This window comes from Kryptolebias marmoratus, linkage group LG9, assembly GCF_001649575.2.
Source record: "Kryptolebias marmoratus isolate JLee-2015 linkage group LG9, ASM164957v2, whole genome shotgun sequence".
In the NCBI taxonomy this organism is placed as follows: domain Eukaryota; kingdom Metazoa; phylum Chordata; class Actinopteri; order Cyprinodontiformes; family Rivulidae; genus Kryptolebias; species Kryptolebias marmoratus.
Window position 1 is genome coordinate 19,213,499 of NC_051438.1, and position 13,701 is coordinate 19,227,199.

Below are 13,701 nucleotides of genomic sequence, written 5' to 3' on the forward strand. Positions count from 1 at the left end.
CAAAAAAAAAGTCCTGTTTTTGGCTTCTGGTTTCTAAAGTCTAAAGTTTAAATCCACAGGGTTTATTTTATTTTATTTTTTTTCATTTTTAACTGGGCTTTGAAGGGAATGATGCAAAATGTGTAATGCTTTGTCTCAGATTTTCTGTTTTCACAGCTTTTAGTCAATTTTCCGCCAAAAGCCAAACAAGAATGAGACACATTTTGAATCATGAAACAAATAAACATGTCCAAAACATGTCAGATGGTAGTTCTCCAGGGTGACATCAGTGTTTGTTATTTTAATTCAAAAGAGCTGCTATATTTTGAACATTGAAGGTACAAATGTTTAAACTTGCATCACATCTGGTGCTTCTTTGTGGGTTTGTTTCTGTGACGTTTGAAGTTTACACAGTTACCACATCTAATCCCACTTTATATGACTTGACAGGTAAACTCTATAACGCTGTAAAATAGAAAACATATTCTACGTAAAGAGTCAAGTATGTCCTAAGATGCATTTTCCAGAATTATATCACTCAAGAGCCATGCCTGGAAACTTATCATCAGTCGGTTTCAAATAAAAAGCTCTGGAACGCATCGTTTCGAAACCCATCCTAAAACGGAACGATGGAGAAAACAAAGTCATAAATGAAGCCAAAGTCCTCACTGTCTGCAGCATTTTTCTGAGCCTCTTTGGTGTGTGAGCTCTCCTGGCTGATTGACTTTTTTTCTTTGTAGTTTTAGCAGAATTACTCAAAAGCAGAAGTGGGATTAAACTGCAGCACCACTTTCTGCCGTAGCTAACGCTTCAGCCTCCTTTGTTCTTGTTGGAAAACACAATGGATTGCTATCTGCATGAAATGTGCTCCACAAATGAAGTTCGGATAGCAAAATCAGCTCAGATATCCGGGTAGACAGACTGACTATTATTATCTTGTGCCAAAGAGCCAATAAACACCTAATTTCCTATCTACTGTTATAAACAAATGTGCATCTCAGTCGAACTTCACATCCAACTCGCCACTCAGAATTTCAGCGGGGTTTCTGTTATTTTGGTTCTGAAGGGACCACGGACTTTGATGTGTAACGACGACTTTAGGCCGGAGCCGAGCGGCCTTGTTTTCTGCAGCAGATGGATATGAGCCTGCTCTGCACACGCAGGGGAAGCCACAACATATCTGGTTACACACAGTCTGCCAGGTCGTCTGAGGGAAAAAAAGCTACCAGTAGCTCCTGGTGTTTTTCTTCCTTGCAGATTCCCGTCCACATGGCAACCCAGTTATTACTTCACCATCATTAGCGGTTGTGCTGTTTTTGATATCTCGGTGGAAAGGGAAAACGCTTAATACTCCAAAATGAGTAAGAACAATGAGTAAGGATATAAAATTTGCCTTCAAGTCTGAGAAAACGACTCTCGTTTCTTTTTCTGCAGCAGCAGCTCCTGTGGCTAACAACGTTTTGCATCACATTCCATGTATCAGACAGAACTTTTGAACACCCAGACAGCTTGATTAAAACTTTGAAAGGCAACTTTTGGTTGTTTACTCTAAGTTCTCAAGTCTTATTCAAAAATCATAGAAATACCCTGAAGCAACAATCCGTAAACAATTCTGGAGACTAGTTTACATCTACTAATAAGTGGATTAGAAGGCTGGATGAATTTAACTTGCCAGGAGTGTCCAATAATGTACAACATCATTGTGACATTGCAGCAATAAAGGAGCAAAAGCCAACATTGTAATGTATTATGTAAACACAAGGTTTATTGCAAATGTGCAGTTGTATCCAAAAACACCATAGTGTACAACAGTTTGGAGGATGCTTTACAGCAATGACACCAATATCTTTACAAAACACAACATTTAGCACTAGCTACAAGCAAGAGTTCTCCCTGTGCAGTTTTTACACATGGTCCTGGTTCGCTCAGCTTCTGCTGACGTATAAAAAAAAAGAAGAAAAAAAAAGTCTTTGGTAGCTAAAAAAAGCATCACCAGGCAAAGTCATTGTAGAAATGTGATCCTCTCCTACTTACAGGCACTGTCGTCATGCCGTTGTTGTCTTGTTTGTTTCACCCCAAGAGTTGCCATCTGATCAGGGAAGGAAAGACCAGACAGCGGGTGACACTGCTAATACTCAAAGAGCGCGCCTGCAGCTTGCAGAGCACGCGTCTACCTTGAGATGTTTCGACTGCGTGGACACTGTAGTTTTTCTGAGAGTTAGACGAGCAGCATGAGTAGGCATGGCCCTACATGTTACAAAAGCAACTTCTTAAACCCCCCCCATGTACACTGCTCCTACTGTACAAACTGATTTTTGTTCAAAACTATAAACAAAAACAGAATTAACGTCCCCCATAAGCAGCAAGCCCCCGACTGCAAACAACACTACACTTTTGTGAATCGTTACAGAACAATTAGTTTACTTCAGCTCTATCAGAGTTGACTGTATTGACCTCCGCCTCTGTTGTTTATCCTGGTGATTTTTTTCCTTGTTAGACTTGAATGTACATGAACACGTTAGCAATACAGTGTAGGTACAGGAAAAAGTTTGAAATGTGCGGCTTAGAGTCCTTTGAACTTGTATTTTGAGATGGGACAAATCCACATGACGGGGGCTGTTCTCGTTGAGACTCGGAGGACCGACGGATCTCCTCTGGATCGCGAGGAAGCAAATCCTTGCAGTGTCCAGGTCCGCAGGGCGAGCCCAATCAACACCTCCTCACCCCCACCTCCGCAGAGTGAAGGGTGTTTGTTGGAAGAGTTCTTGGCCAGGGTGGGAGGAAACCCACCCTCTGTCTGGAAGCAAGCACTCATCTGGATCTAGCCTGCCATCTCTATTCTTAACACCTGTGCCTACAAAGAGAAGACTACAACAAAGAGCTGGACGGTATCACAGGATGGGGCCTGATGCGGCACCAGTCAGAGTGTCTCTAGTTCTGGTCTGTGCTGCTCAGTGACGACAGTTCGTTTGTGTCCCATCAATCGTTTACAGCCCCGACGCTTCTCCTTCGTTGTCGAAGGGGTCTTCGGTGGCGGAGATTTAGTGACGCATACGTTCAAATCGAGGTCCATTACTGGAAAGAGACCGTGGCTCTGCCCGCCCCAAGGCAGAGCCACTTATACAGCAGATCCAGCGCTGTGGTTACAGGTCTGCTGCTGCTGATCGGAGACGTTCTGATTGTCCAGGGGCGACAGCACGTCTGCCGGGATACGGGACTGGAACTTCTCCATCTGTTCCGGACTGGCCAGGTTCTTGAGCAGGTAGTTCTCCCTCTCCAGCTGGTTGTTCTTCTCAGCTAGTTCCTTGATCTGCTCTTTGAGGATCTCCACCTCCTCGCGCACCGCATACATCAGGTGGTTCTTGACAAGATCCTGTCACGAAAAAGGGAAAGATGGGTTAATTTTAAAATTAGGACAGACTGATGACAAGAGCCTCTTAATTACATTATCTCTATTAATGCGCAGGCTGCAAAACTTAGTGAAGTTTGCTTGATTCATACCAAAACATTTTTGTTCTGCAGTCTCATGAGCTTGCTTTTTACTTTCAGATGTCTGTGCTGCTCTCTTAGAGCAAGTTCCACTGTGTCCATTCATAGAGAATTAGTTTTGGGGAAGTCTGTGGCTGAAGCCGTGTTAGCTCCAGTCTAGAAGTTTGTTGTTTGTAATAAACAAACCCATCTAATGTGAATGTCAGTAGTGTGTTGACATGTTATGGTCAGTCACTTTTACACGAGCCTGTAGTACTGAGCAGCCTTTCAGGTGTTTGTCTCAGCTTACCATTGCCTGTTCAATCTTGTTGTCAATGGCCACAACGCTAGCACCAGAGGCACTGCAAAAAGAAAGCAGAAAAGACGTCATAAATCAACAGTTCACATCCTGCTGCTGTCTGAACTCGCTGCTCTGAGACAGCGAAACAGAAAGTTACCATAACAGAAAGTAAAGTTGTACAAATGTTTTTTCCCCCCAATAAGCTGCATGCAGTTTGTGTGCGAAATTAAAATAAAGTGTAACTAACATAATAAATGTCACTACTGGTGCAGGCTAGTGGAGCAGGTTGTCGTTCAAAGTTCAAATAAACAACAGCTGAGCAGCCAGCGTTGGGAACCGAACACGATTAGCGTTACAAACAAGCGCGAGGGAACGTAACTTGAAACGTCCCAAACGTTCAGAAACGTCATTATCGGCCACAAAGTGCAACGCCAAATTACCTGTTGTCGAGTTTGACCGACACGACGTCTCCTCCGAGCAGCGAGGAGAAGAACGAGATGGAGAAGTTGTGCAGCTGATAGACGGCTACCTCCATCGGCGTCTTGGCGAACATCTCCGTGCTCATGTTGAGTACCACACTCGTTCGGATTATATTTCTCGCCACGTTTGCGACTGGTTGGTCACCGAGGTGAAGGTCCAGAGTTCGGTTTGTTCCTACTACTAGTAGTAGCGATGCACTGACTTGTTTTTTTTTTTTTTTTTAATTTTCCCCTTTTCACGCCTGAGCGCAGTGCTGTGTCGGTAATGCTAAGCTTCGCTGGCTTTTTCAAGCGACTGTCTGCTGCTATTTTCTGCCACCGGCCTGTATTTGTAAGACTGCCTGCTGACGTCACATGACGCGCGCATGTCATTAGTCAAACGAGCTGGGAGGGGGCGGGGCGAAGGGAAAGGACTCGGGGTGCCTTCCAGTGCTCGTAGCAAAAAACGATATTATTGAACGACGTTTTTTGATACTGATGAATACACCCCCTTTCAGTTTTTACATAATCCGTTTAAAAACAGAAAAGCACACTGTGTCCCCAACTGTCAATCACGTGACTGATTTATGACGCCCTCTTTGTTGAAATATTGTTTTTTTAATCGATTTTTCTTTTCAAAATGAATGTTCAAAGTTCAAAATGTAAACAAAATTGAGAACTTTGAAATTCCTCACAGGTCGCAGCAGCATAAAATGCACATAAATTTACGATCCTTTGTTTATACTTAGAAATAAATTGTGCTACTTCGTCTGCTCTTTGTATACTATGATTTATTATTATAAAACCCAAAAGGGCACAAGTTGCACTTCAACCATTCCTTCAAATACAACGTTTCATAAAGAGCACGTGAACGCAGCATCAGAACAAAACAGAACAAAACAAGATGAACTTCACAAAACCGCATCTAGAGTGCGTAAACAAGACGCTCCTGCTAGAGAGGAAAAAAAAACTCGATTTGATAACGTGTACCGTTAGATTTTACTCAGATTGTTCTTTTTACAGAACTCATATATATGGTTAAGAGAAATAAAAGTTTTATCAAACTACCAACTGCCACCGTAACATGTGTTGTTGACCTACAAAGTGCATTAGTCCTTGATAACTTGGGGTCCACTTCAAAGACAAAAACATTCTGTCCCCGAGACCTAATTGTTTATCAGTGCGCTCCACGTGCACACATAATGCATTTGTGTATTTTTCCACCCTATAGTCAAGTAGATTTCCTTTCATTTGATGTCTGAACTGCAGTTCCCTCTAGCGGTGAAAATGTAGACTACAGTTCCCATAGAAACAAAGTTGTGTTGTGTTTATGAACATTTTTGTGCATGGGATTTTCCATTAAGCCTTTCCTTAAATTCCACCTTGTTCTGCACGTCTAGAATACCTCCATGTTGCTTCAGTCGTGTCGTGTTTACGCACTAAACCTTTGGAGTTATTTTAATCCTCGTGGAGTTCTTTCTGGCGTCCTGTGTTGTCCATTTCAGCGTAACATAAATTGTGCATTAACTGTCCAAAGCGTACCCCTCCCCTCGCCACAGTATAGGCACCAGCCCCCCCTTGACCCGAAAAGGAAAAAGCAGGTAAGGAAAATGGATGGCTGGATGGATATACGTGTGTTTGTTTTATGTTTAACCTGCACTCCCATAGTTACACAAATAATCAATATCCACTCACTGAGCTGCATCAGTTTGGCTCCGGGAACTAAAGTCCTAGTCTGACCTCTTGCACTTCAGGTGGCATTTTGAACGTGTGAAGCAACTGCGCTCAGTCTCCTGTGACGTGTAGCAAACTGACTGTAGACAATCTGATGCTGATAACGTCTGATGCACTTCTAACGTCAGTATTCCCCTTTTTTCCCCAAACCGAGTTTCATCTCCTCAAGGAATTGGCACCTGTGTTTTTGCGCTATTACCATTTAACACCGTTATTGTTATTGCTCAACACTTCTCAGCTGTCACTTTCTGTTCTGTGTTGTTGGTGTAATTTAATGATTAATTGCAATGATAAGTCGGTTACTTTTTTTTTTTTAAAATGCCTCTGGATAAGACATTTTCTTGCAACACACCAGTTAGCAGAACATTGCCAGCTTGTCAATAACTGTTATGGAAAAGTTTCCTCGGAGTGCGTCTTACATCCAACTCTGAGTGCTTCCCATTCTGGTTCATTTGTATTCAGTGCGGCCGTGTCAGATCAATTTTAATACAGTTATTTTAAAATCAATCTATAGTGGTGCCTGTAAACACCACAAATGTTTTGTTTGCTCTTCATCGATGCATGCTGTATTGCTCCAAAGGCAAATTTTCTTTAAGAGTGCATTGAACTTGTGACTCAAACCCTTAACTCCGAGAGCTCTGAAAAACTGCCTGAAGTGATGATGTTCTGCCAGCCTGTCTGTGTTAATTTGTCTGTACCCTTAGCAAAATGTCTCATAAAACCGTGGCTGGATTTGAATGAAACTTTCCGAAAGCAATCATTGGATGTGCATCTATAACTAATTAACTTTTGAAGTCACCTTAGTTCAAGATGGCCATCACAGCTAATCAGTCATAGCCAGTGCAAAAATGACCCTAATTCAATCATTTTTACAGATATTGAGCTAAAACTCGGCCTAGTAGTAGCTGAAAGTCATTCACATACTTCAAGGAATAACAGATAACAGATAGTTATGTAAATAATTTTACAAGATTTGACCAAAACAGCTACCGTTCTGTCGTTTCTCATCATGAGATAATCTTAGTTTAAAAAGGAAAGCTAGGAATTTAACTTCTATACGAACCCAACAATACCAGTTAAGTGTAATAATGTTTGTTAGCCCTAACACTGTTGCTTCGTAATACTAAGGGGCACTGACTGCGTGTTTCGGGCCCACAGCGCCTGTCATTTCACATTTTGCGGGACGGCGGTGTAACTGCCAGGTCTAATGTCGAGCCCTGTTATAGCAATGAGAGGCAGGTGAATTAGCATTCCCTGCTGAGGCAGTTCTCCTCCTGGAGACGGGAGTCACTCTGAATGCCTTAAGCCAAGCTGAGAGACACACGCAGAAACTTCAGACACCAGGGAACATACAGTACCTAAGCTGTGCGCATGCACGATGCAGCAATAACGAGCAAAATGACAATTACATAAACAAAGCCTTCTGCCTTCCCTGTTCTTCTTGACTCAGGATTCCCATAAACAGTTTCCTTAAGCTTTACAGCAGTGTGTTTCTAAACAGTTTATGCCACTCTTATATTGACTTGTCCGTTAGAGGGGCTCGAGTTTCAGAAGAACTCTGGGTGCCTGTTCACATTTGAAATGTGCCAAATTCAGTGAGTCACTCTGCAGCCAGGCAATGGGCTGCAGTTCCCATCAGATGTCCCTCACACAAGAGCCAGACTTGTTATATAATGCTGTTTGTCTGCAGTAACCGCTCGAAAAGGAGTCGTATACTAAAAAACTGTTTAACTATTTGCTAGGAGCAACATTTCGGAGGTTTATACACAAAGTTCGTCATTACAGCGATTAACACAAACAACTGCGCTGTTTCAAGCTCGTAGTAAAAAAAAAGAGATGGTTTTTTTGCTCTATTTCCTCAGAATTTGTGATGCATTGCCTGTGGGAGTGTGGCCTGACATCCCTGCCATGGGTTGCAGCCAGAGGCTATCTGAAGGAAGTGGCCCATGTGGGCAACAGGGCTGAATACTAAACAACCTCCACCAGAACGCCCAGAGGCAGTCATAATCATGTCTCCTGCAGTCGCCAGGGCAACTAATAACGAGAGGGCTCATGGCCTTCCTCATCAGATGTTTAAATAAATTTAATAGGCGAACAATTCCTGACCACTGACTTCATGTGATATTCCTTTTATTTTTATATATTGTGCAGACTTTGCTGTACGTGTTAAGAAATGCGACAGGACTGTCTTTTGTTGCCACTGCTGCATGCACAACAGCAAACTGTGCACGACAGTTTTCTGAATTCATCACGAGTCAAGGGCTTTTGTCAAAAGACTGAACATCAGTTGCTCTGGCAACTAATGACTTACAGTACAACTGTTGAGAACAGGTTTTTTTATCTGTTCTGACTCAACTTTTTGCCCAAGTTCAGCTTTATTACTTTGTAACTAATTCTTTCCGTTTGAGTCAACTCTGTCTAGTCATTTTATTTAAGAAAATCTGCATCCAAAGCTCAACATTGCTCAACAATTGACATCCTTCCCCACTCCTCTCCTTCCAATATTCCTCTGAAGTGCACATTTGTCTCTGACATGCCACCATGAAGACGAATTTCCTCTCGATCCTCTGCTGCCCCCACACTTACCGGCGATCTGGCCTCTTGAAGAGACTCGGGGAGTAAGGGGGCGAGTAGCTCACCACTCTCTCGGGAAAGCTGAAAGGAAAGTGCTGATGGTAGTAGCAGAATCTCTGAGTGGGTTCGGCCACATGGAGAGCGGGCACCGTCCTGGGAGAGGACGGCCGGGCTCCTCCTGAGAAGGCCACTCCAGTGGGACACGTATGAGACTGTCCCATCTCGATGGCCCAACTGAAGCTGCTGTTCGAGCAGCGAGTTTGTTCTCAACAAATGTGTCCTTGGCGCACAAAGAGGCTATTCAGCACCAGCCATAGCTGTGAGTGCCATGCTCAGACTGACACTTCAGTGACGTGACTCCAGTCCAGAGGAAAACAAAGGCCGAGTAGTCAGACTGAAAAAAAGACAGTTTTCTGAACTAATTCCATCTTTTACATATTTGCAATGCTGGAGAGTTTGTTTCAGGCAGACAAAGTTGAATAACGTTCTCAAACTGCACCAGCAGAAAACAGCTGTTTTCATCCAAATGTGTTGTGTCTGTCTATCTGTTAGCAAAATATCTCAAGAACTACAGGGAAATTTCAGGAAATATTCATTAGATGGACCTCTATGACTGATTACCTTTCGGAGCCAATCATACTGAAGATGGCCACTTTATCCAACTAATTTTAAAAACCACAAAAATACCTATAACTTGGTCAATTTTACATGTGTTGTGCTAAACATTAGTGTGGTTGTAGCTGAGCATTATTCACAACACATACTCCAACTGCTAGTCATTTTGCAAGATTTTTGCTTAAAAATTTTGAATTAACTGTTAAAGTCAATCTTGTTTGTCTGTTAGCAACATATCTCATGAACCACTAGATGTATTTTAATAAAACTTTCTGAAAGTAATCATTGAATTTACATCCACAACTCAATAACTTTTGAAGTCAGTTCAATTCAAGATGTCTAACACAGATAACACAAAAAATATCTGTAACACAGTCATATATACTGATATTAAGCTAAAATTTGATTTGGTAGTAGCTGAGACACGACCTTCTCTGAGCGTGATATCTTCAATACTGCATGAGTGCGCATAAGATTATTTTCAAGCCTTGACAAAAGAGGCTACAACTTCATCATTTCTCAACATAAAACGGTCTAAGTCTAAAACCTTGGCATGACTGGACAACTTGCATCCTTTCAAGGAATGTTAGGTTTTTTTATTTTATCTGTGGTAATAAAAGCACCTGTTGGGTTATTGGGCCAAAGCAAGCTGAAGCAGATAAATTGGCCCCATTGTTTCTTATGTAACACTTCCTTCTATGTGTGTGGTGTTAAAAGCTCTCCCAAAATTCGGTGTTTGTCACCTGCATTAATCCTCCTTTGTCTGCAGGGATCTATTGGTTTGGAGAACTTTTGCCGCTGCGAAAGGCCTAACAGCATCATTGAGCCACTCCTGACTTGACAAATTGCTCACCTCGTTCCAGTCTGACAGTTCTGCATAAACATCTCGGGTCTCTTTCTCAGTTTAATCCCGCGTGTTGACAGGTGGAATGTTAGGACACTTAACACTGGATCCAGACTGTCATGCAGCGTGAAACCTGTTTCTGGATTCTGTGAGGAGCTTTGCACATGTCTGTCAGGGCCTTACAGGACACAACACAGGAATCTGAACATTAAGCATATGCTATAATGTTAAAAAACAAACAAACATGTTATTAAAGAGATCTAGATTAATAGTTTTATGAAATCACTGGGGGTAGGAGCTTCATCGCACTGCCTGTATGTCAACACAGGGTTTATTTTATTTTATTTGTGATGGTGCAATTTCAAGTTCACTCAGTTCAGTCTTAAGCAATCAGTAATCCCAAACATTATTCAGTTTTTTTTTGTTTTGTTTCGGGTTTTTTGGCTGGGAGAGCATGCTTCCATATGGGTCTGTGCACATCTGCAGAAGAAATAGACAGCATCGTAGTCGCCACTTACAAAGATGGCTCTCTTTTGTTTCTTTGTCCGCCTTTTTTTTTTTTTTCTACAACATGAACCAAAATGATGTCATGCAACATCTTCATCTTTGGTTTAATAACAAAATAACATCAACAAAGCCTTTTTGAAAAGCAGCCATATTGTGCCTGCTGTTGTTTTGTTTGTGCTCTAATTGCACATCTTCAGACTATGAGCTCACCTGCGTGGCCGGTGACGTCTGTGCTGACACAAGCTCAGGTAAACATTGGGAGTGACTGACAGGACAGACAATCATATCAAATCCTGCGATGTTAAATCTGTGCAGGAAGAGTCAGGATGAGGGGAAGAAGAAGAGGAGTCGAGAGATCATTGGCTTATTTGCTGTCATGGTAAAATAGAAAACTATCTAAAACTGGTGATTTCTTTAAAAAGCAGAAATCTTCCACACAGCAAACCACCGTTTTTTGTTTTGTGAGAAAAACAGATAAAAAAAAAAAAAGGCTTTTCGATGTGGAAATTGTACTTCAGTGAGAATGTGTACACATGAGCACATGAGCACACCTACACACACAATACCAATCACCCTGAAAGCGACATGATTAAAATCAGAGTAGTTCAGGAGCAGGTAAGCCATCTGTAATTGCTCCACGGAGGCTTTAGCAAAAGTCAAAGGTTGCAACTCAGCTGGGCGCGCAGAGTTAAATAGCAATGACCTTTGTCATTAGCCGTGTGTAAGCCTTTTAACTCGTCATGAATCACAGTTTAACAGTGAGTTTTATAACAGAGCTGCTGGAACAGCTGTTTCTTTCCCAGCTGCTCTGAAAGGTGCACAGAAACACGACCAAACTGAGGTTCAGACTCAAGCAATAGGAAGTATATATTTCTAATAAAAAGAAAGTATTATTTGTGACTCTGTTAACAATGATTACTGGCATCTTAAAACAACTACAGTCTCAAAGATTTCATAGCTCTTTATAATGCTGTTAGTTTTGTATTACATGGTTATTTAGCTTTGCAAGCACAAAAACCACCAGCAGCTACTAGCTGTAGCAGTTTTGTTTTGCCCTTTGACACTTCCTTTAATATTTTTAGCTACTCTAGGTTTTAACTTGCCTTGCTACCTTTAGCTTGCCTCTTGCTAATTTTGTCTTTTAGTTAGCATTTTGCTACTTTTATCTTTTAGCTACTGTTGTGCTACTTTTATCTTTCAGCTAGCATTTTGCTTCTGTTAGCTGTTACCTTATGTTCTGCTTCTTTTAGCTTAAACAATTCAGTTTTAGCTTTTTCCACAATTTCCAGCACTCAGCATTAACACAGCATTTTTTTTAAGTAGGCTCTACTATACAGTATTTCTTTTCTAAAACATTTTCTCCATGTTTGGAGATTCTTTTTTTTTTTTTTATCATTTCTGTATCGTTTCACCTTCCCACTTTTTCCCAGCTCGACATCTGACTGAGCCCGCAGCTGTGTGACCCAAGTGTCCAACAACTGGAGCAACAACGGAGCTTGGGTTTTGGTTTTCCCAGTGTGTACGGCGATGCGCGGACTCGGCCGTGCACTTGTGTACGTGCAGAGCACTTCTCATGTGCGTTCAGCTTTGTCAGCACGGTCTGGATTTAACTGGATGACAGGCACCCTGCTAGCGCTCGCTGTCAGTGTCATCCAAACACCGAGTCGTTCCCACAATCTCCAGCAGGCTCCTCAGCTGAGCGCTGAAGCTAATTATTTGTCACCTGCGAGATGACAGCAAAGCAGTGACTAGGTTCCCATGGATAGTTTGCAACAAGTCATTGGAGGTCATTGTGAAGAGAAGTGCACTAAAGGTTTAACACAAATGAGCAATAGGCACATATAGAAACCTAAGTTTTTACTCATTGGCCAATTGTTATTAGTTTCACAACACTGTGAACTTCTACAAGGGTTCCCAAAACTTCATAACTGTTTTTAAGCAACCTAAAATACTAATGACATGATTATTATTATCTTTTTTATTTTTTTTGGACACGCCCAAGGTCTACAAGTCATCACCAGCAGTAACCAGTTCTGTTTGGTTATTACTCATATTAGCCTGGGGAAATTTTCATTCTGCTGCCTTCCACTGATCTCTACAAGCCACACAAAGTCTGTTATTCACCTCCAACACGACCACAGGAATGACTCCAACCACACCAAACACTCAGAGCTGTGAATCAAAGCAAACATGACAGAATGCCACACAGTTCATCTACTGAATGTGAGCAGATGAATTATACTTCCAGTATAAAACCAGGCCGAGGTGTACAGTATGTTCTTTAGATGAGATCATTTAACGCCTTCAAAGGCAGAAATGTTCTTTAGATATTGGTAATATCTTTGACTGAAATATGAACCGAACATACAAGCAATGGAGACTCGTTTTCAAAAGGATGGTTTTTTTTCCATCACATCGGAGGATTCTGAGCAAATGCAAATTTCCAGCAGCCGGTTGAAGTGTTTTACTCCGATTACGCGACTCTATAATTAAAGCCTGATTGGTGGAGTGCGGTAATGATGGTTTTGAAATGATTTCATATGTTTACAAAAATATTCCTAATCTCATGACTTTGATGAATGATCTGTCTGATCACGGCCCCTCATCCTGCTTCACTTAGTTTGGTATGGCAGTTGTATCTGGTAACTATCTTATTTTTTCCAAACATTTTCCGGTCGAACACATTGGACGTTCCTGTGGTTCATGACGTTTCTGTTGGATTTATGCCTGCACACAGTCCTCTATAACAAGTGTACAGCAACCTCTCTGAAAGTCATGGCTTGGGTTTTACTGACACACTCCATCAGGTGACAGAGTTTATATAGACAGCTTTCTTAATCATGTTCAGCGAGTCCCATCAGATAAAGGTATCAAGTAGCAGTGACATTGTGGAGACTAATGATTGAAGGAAGCTGCCCTGGAGCTCAGCAGTGAATGACACGGTGAAGGATCTGAACTCGTGTGCAAATTACACATCTCAGACTTTTTAAGTGGAATTGTTTTGTTTTGCATTTAATGAAAAGTCTGCTTAAAACAATGAGACGGGGAAAGGCTTAACCTGAGTCTGAAACAGGAACAAACATGCTGACGACGACCTTTTCTCTTTTATGCTCTTTTTGGGAATCATACTTCTTATTTGTGTTTCAACTTGTAGCAAAACACTAAAGCAAAGGATCAAACTAAGCTGAGCTCACATGTGCAAACATCCATACATTTATCCA

At 41.7% G+C, this 13,701-nt stretch overlaps 1 protein-coding gene across 2 annotated transcripts in view; it reads right to left on the bottom strand.

Moving 5' to 3' along the window:
- Window positions 1-1,719: 1,719 nt before the first annotated feature.
- Window positions 1,720-13,701, bottom strand: part of tsc22d3 (TSC22 domain family, member 3) — a 35,032-nt gene continuing 23,050 nt past the window's right edge. The window contains exons 1-3 of one of the 2 annotated variants that reach the window (XM_017434336.3): window positions 4,189-4,535; window positions 3,758-3,809; window positions 1,720-3,352 (exon numbers count right to left, since the gene is read on the bottom strand). In XM_017434336.3, coding sequence (XP_017289825.1) covers window positions 3,098-3,352; window positions 3,758-3,809; window positions 4,189-4,313 — 432 coding nt within the window. In that variant the 5' untranslated portion in view covers window positions 4,314-4,535 and the 3' untranslated portion in view covers window positions 1,720-3,097. Of the gene's footprint in view, window positions 3,353-3,757; window positions 3,810-4,188; window positions 4,536-13,701 lie in introns of those variants that run through there. The other variant, XM_037977316.1, reaches the window with a different exon arrangement.